The sequence below is a fragment of the Brachycentrus maculatus genome, unplaced genomic scaffold, assembly GCF_059751285.1.
Source record: "Brachycentrus maculatus isolate JH-2025_06_01 unplaced genomic scaffold, ASM5975128v1 h1tg000575l, whole genome shotgun sequence".
NCBI classification, from domain to species: domain Eukaryota; kingdom Metazoa; phylum Arthropoda; class Insecta; order Trichoptera; family Brachycentridae; genus Brachycentrus; species Brachycentrus maculatus.
In genome coordinates, this window is record NW_028281315.1 from 23,678 (window position 1) to 29,677 (window position 6,000).

Genomic DNA, 6,000 nt, shown 5'->3' on the forward strand with positions numbered 1-6,000 from the left:
TGGATCATATCAATATCGGAGAGGTACTGGGTTTCAGCTTTCATTACTTCTTCAAGCTCCTTCTGAGTTTTGGAATATTTTTATTTATTTTCAGCAATCTTTTTGTCAATACTCTGAGACATTGTTGTGAATTATTGAATTTTACGCTCATTTTTTGCTATTTACGCTTCATACCCTTTGCTCTCTTATCTCACTTTCTGAAGCTGCTCTGAGAGATCGTCAATTTAGTTCATAATATTCTATTTATCTGTTTGATGGCCCTTAAACTTCTTTTTTAACTGATTGTCAATTTCCTAGCGGTCACTAAATATTACAAATAGGTTACATGTTCGCAGCCTCGAGTTCTTTGTCTATAGCTTTTTCATCTTTCTTGTAATCTTCCAATATCCTTGACAGCCTCTCCTTTTCTTTTTCGAGTCTTCTCTCCCTCTTACTGAGTTCGTCGATTGAGACCTCCAGCAATGTAACTTTCTTGGCATAATGTTCTTCATCTTCCTCGGCCGTCACAATCGCGCTGCTTATTTATATTTTTTATTTTTATGTTTTTTCGAATGCCTCGACTAATTTGGTATGATCCATTTTCTTCTCCTGAAGTGATTAATTCAGCTTTTTCAGATGATCGGTTAGGACCCCATTTTCTTATTTCAGCTCGTTTAGTTTTTCGTGGAGATCAACAATTTATGTATTTTCAGTTGAGTTGATTGCTTCAATGAGCTTGGCAATCTCTTTGTTTTTTGTGCATACTCTTTTACGCAGTATTTCATTTTCCGAAATCAGAATTTCCGACAGTCTCGTTTTTTTTGAAAATTCAAAGAGCCAACCTTTGAGCTATTACTTGAGAATACGGTTATTCCTTTCGAGGTTCTCCATTATCCTTGCCAATTACGGATCTGTTGCTGCAACAATCCTCTTTTACTCGTCATCTTCATAGGTGCAATTCAAAGCAAATTCAGGGTAAAAATCCGTGATAAAGTACTATTGTCCATTCGCGTCATCGAGATTTTGAGCAAGTTGGTTTATTATTTAGTTATAGTTTTGTATGTCTCGGACGAAGTTATCGAATTGCTTTTAAATTGTCTAGCTTTCAAGTTCGCGTTCGGAGTTATCCTCAGGATCCTCGTACTCGTTCATGTGCGCACCTTCTCCTTGGGCATATGCGTTCAAATTAAGGGTGTTTGGGCCTCGTGACATTTTATATTTAAATTATTTTCTTTTTGAGTATAACTGTAATCGAAATAGCCTGCAATGTATAATTTAAATTCGCATAAGAATCGTAAAGATAGAGGATGTAGGCACGTAAACAGTTTAATAATTTAGAAAGTTATACGCAATCAACATCTCCCCCAATGAACAATCTCCAAAGAAGAGAAATCGGAGCAGATGCAGTTTGGACTTTAAGTTCAGCCAAAATCGGAAATGGCGTTTAACAGCTTCGTGATGATAATACTAACACTTTCTGGCAATCAGACGGATCGCAGCCACATCTCATTAATATCCAATTTATGAAGAAAACTCGAATACAAGAGATATCCTTATACTTTGATTTTAAAAGTGACGAGTCCTACACACCGAGTAAGATTTCAATAAGAGCAGGCAATAATCTGCAAGATTTGAAGTAGGTGCATTTTCTTGAAATGAAAGAGCCATCCGGGTGGTATACTGTGCCTTTAAAGACAAAGTTATTAAACAATACTGAAAAGGGATATATCTGCACCATAAACATTCAAATTTGTATCTTGCAGAACCAGCACAGTGGCAAAGACACACATATCCGACAAATAAAGATATTCGGCCCTAAGGATAAAATAAACCAAGGTCTTGGCTTCCCTGACTTCAAATCCGCAGAAATAACACAGTATTATTCTGTTCGATGATACAGTAAAGATTCAGTCTCTAGCATATGCTGATCCTTTCATCGGATCTTCTCAATAATTATTGATTTAATAGAGAGTTAGCATTGATTTTGCATTTGTGTTATTCAAGATGCACACTCATACTCAAATTAATATGATCAAGTTCCTCAGCATTCGAATATTCATTAAAAATACTCTTATTTATGAATGTTCAGATCGTGCACTTAATTTATAAAGCCTATCAGTTCTTTGACTGTATGCCAAGCCAAAAAGATTATCAATGCGCCTTATTCCAGTCTCTCTTGGATAAGTAAGCGACACTGAAATCAGAGTTGAGGTAGTTGGAACATCAAATTGACAATTTTGAAACAAACTATTTTTAAAAGAATTGGAATGATGGTAACATTGTGCTCGGCTGGTCCAAGATGTCAGCACCCGCCCCTTCGAGCAATTCCCCCAAAATCAAATTACTCTCCAAAGATAAGCCATTTTCCCTAAGCAGCGCCACATCTGAAGTTAACCTTGGCTTGGATGACATTGCTGACAAGAATTTGACTCCCTACCCTGAGAATAGATTTCAAACAGCGTATGCATATTTTAATTCAGGAAAAAGAAGAAAAACAAAAAGCACAAGACGTACTCCGAAGCTCCGAAGATCAAAAGCAAAGCAACTGTTCTTCAGAATAATCTAAAGAAAAGGCTGATCCGTAAAAAACGAAGATGAAATTGCATGATCTTAATATTATCTGTATGGATAACTTCGTATCATTCATCCATATTGTATATAGAGGAAATACCTGTATGAGACGATAATAAAATAATAAATTACTAACACAGAAATGTCAATTAACCTTTCCGATTTGATGCTGAAGTTGACAGGAAACATGGGCAACATCAATAAGATTGGCTCAACAACTACCGTCAACGAACAAGTTGACGATTTTGAAGTATAGAAATGCTTACAGTTTAGAGCAATCTTGCATTCATGAATAAGTCAATGTAGCAGCAACAAAAAGAACAATCGTAGCTTGCCTTTCAATTGAAAAAATTTGAAGAAAACACGAAAGTCAACTTTCAGGAGATGAGCAAGGAGTTTAATGGCAAAATCGACTACTTGACCAATTTATTCAAAGGCCACTTCGAAGCTCAAAACTCACAATTTTAGTTTATGGAACAACAAAACCAAATATTGCACAATGAGCATTAGTCGCTTAATTAAATAGGAGCTGTTACTGATGCGAGAACTTGCACTCTTGAGAATGGAGTTGGTATATGATTCTATAGGATTCATTTGCTTATTTGCTAGAGAGTTTCTGAGGAAGCCATGCGCTTGAGCACTTTAATCAATACATTTGAAATAAATTAGCTCGTTTCTTTATGATACCTTTCACAGATTGAAACAAATATGCATTAATATATGTCAATATACGCATAAATAAATAAATAAATAAATAAATAAATTTATGAAACTCTATGAATGTAACTTAAATCATCAAATCTAAGTTTGAGCCGTATTTTATAGTACGATAACATTGACATTCGTGGCACTGAATGTCAAGCGCCTACTACAACAACAGATGGAAAGAGGCGATTAACGACCTGCTCGAGAACATCAATGAAGAATTCGAGCCTCTTGATTAAAACATTAATGAGAAAGGAGTACTTATTTTTCATATTTTAGGTCAAATACGAAAGGACTGATGACGAATGGATGAAATTTTACTCTCACCTCTATATTAAGTATGTGCAGTGCTACAAGGTACTCGAGGACTGCTATGACCAAATTGTCCACCCCCAGAAGAGAGTTTTACTCAAAGAAATGCTTGAGTCCACAATGTTGAGAGTCATCGAAATCAAGCTTAATTTGATTAAATACAACACCTCGACCAACTCTGTACGGTCCGAGTATATCAATTTGGATGAATTTCTACTTTAAATGAGAATGCGCCATTCTGAAATTTAAATGCATATCCCCAGATACTTTGTTCATGATAAGAACCCAGAAAAGGACAAGAGGAACCAGTATATCGACAAGTATCTCCAGGATCTGAAATAGACGACCCTTCCATAAGAAGAAATTATTGAGGAGAAGAGTGCTTTGGATACTAACATGGAAACTGCAATTCGTATCATTCAAAAAATTGAAAGAGGTCGCCAGGGCATAGTTAGGGCTCTCAAAGCTGCCTACTTTCAAAAAAGGGAGATGAAAAAACTGGCGAAAAAGAAGTAAATTCAAGGCAATGAAAACTTTGATTACGATGATACCGAAGCCCAACAAAAAGAGCAGGTTACAATGATTCAAAAGACCATTAAGGGATACTTGGCCCGCAAGAAAGTTGATCGACTGCGACAAGAAGAGCTATAATTTTTAGGAATCATTAAAAAGCCTCAAAATCCGAAGGACCCAAATACTGGTATTTATAAAATGAATAAGCATCGCGAAAAAATGAGAGAGCTTCAAAAAATAAACCAGAAGGAATACCAGGAAACACTGAGCACACTCAAAGACGAGCTGTACGATAAATGGGAGGAACCAATGAAATAGAAGATGTTGAGAGATCGGAGAGAATGGATCGCGCAATTCATGTAAAGATACTAATTTTCAAAAATCCCCGATACAGTTAAAGACTTCTATGAAAAAGATAAAGTGAAGATCCCTCCAACTGCGGAAGAGCAATAAATGATGCAAAAAATGGCAGAAGCGAAAAAGAAATAGAAAGGGAAAGGCAAAAAAAAGAAGAAACTCACAGAGAAAGATAAATTCGAAAAGGATAATCCCAGAAATGGGCCCACATAGACTGTTCTAGATCTGCAAATAGAAATATAGAAGCATACCAAAGAGTGGAAGAATCAAATAAGCACCGAGGACAAACCAGAAATGAGGAAAATAAAATAAACAGTCCTACCAGAAGTCGAGGATCAAATTCAGAAGATGGTGGATGATATGATTGAGCTCGAATTGGCCAATTTGAGGATAAAGTTCAAAAAGAAAAAGGGAAAGAAGAAAAAGAAAAAGAAGAAGAAGAAGAAATAAAAGAAAATAAAAGTCCCAGGTTGGAAGGAAATTCGGAAAATTCCTCCACTCGACCAAATCGGTCATCTTGTCGATTTTGGAGTCCTCAAAAAACTAATGCCGGCTAATATGAAGGATTTAATAGGCGAGCCGAACTTGTTAAGAGCAAAGTAATAAAAATCGAGTGAGCTTATGCCCGATCCAAGCTACTGGGATGTCCGGCAGATTTTAGTCGAGCTCATTGGGTTGCCCTTAGGCTCGCAATATGTCAAAAATAAAGTTGATAAATTGCATTACTTCTTGATGTTCGGGCCTCATGGCTCTGGGAAGACTCTCATGATTCGGGCCTTAGCACATGAAACTGACTCGATGCTGCTCGAACTATCCCCATACACATTAGAAGCCAAAATCAATGATAAGAAGTAACTCAACAAGATGCTGGCTATGACTTTCAATGTGGCCAAGACCTTCCCCCCCGCAATTATTTACATGGACGAGGTGGAACAAATCTTTAAAGGCAAAAAGAAGAAAAAGAAAGGTGCTGGAGGAGCGGCAGGCCCGAATTTCACAAAGCTTAGGAAAGTGCTAACTAAATACAAAAAGAAAGTTCTGAAGAAAGAGGACAGGGTTGCAGTGATTGGATCCACGAACAAGCCCTGGGATGTGAACAAGAAATTCATAAAGCCATTCTTCAGCAAAAAATTCTACTTCCCTTTCCCCAACTATGCCACTCGTAAAGCACTATTCGAGCATTTTATGGAGAAGAAGGGGGTTAAACTGCCTGACAGTTTCCCAATAACTACAATAGCTCATGTGACTGAAGGCTACACCGGCGGAAACGTAATTAGTTATTTATGATAGTTCAAATAGGGGATCGACAAAGTTGTCACAGAAAGAAGGATGATCCAAATGAGCGAGAAGATGTCGACAAGGCAGTTGCAAGTTAATGAGTTTATTGGGCCTTTAGCAAATCAATCGTCGACTTACATCGAATAATATGAAAAGTTCCGATAATTCAATGATGACGTAACTGGCATCAAGCTCAGAAGGGACAAAAAGAATGCTCCTCCCGAAGGAGAAGAAGCAAAGAAGAAGAAATGATTTATCATGGCATATCTGTTGAAATATATAAGC

General features: G+C 36.9%; 1 protein-coding gene across 1 annotated transcript; it reads left to right on the forward strand.

Moving 5' to 3' along the window:
* Nucleotides 1–2,737: 2,737 nt before the first annotated feature.
* LOC148301330 (uncharacterized) lies at nucleotides 2,738–5,695 on the forward strand. Its single transcript, XM_088273432.1, has 4 exons — nucleotides 2,738–2,800; nucleotides 3,535–3,778; nucleotides 4,754–4,832; nucleotides 5,052–5,695. Exons 1-4 carry the CDS (start codon nucleotides 2,738–2,740, stop codon nucleotides 5,290–5,292), a joined length of 627 nt encoding a protein of 208 aa, XP_088129558.1. The 3' UTR covers nucleotides 5,293–5,695.
* Nucleotides 5,696–6,000: the final 305 nt, after the last annotated feature.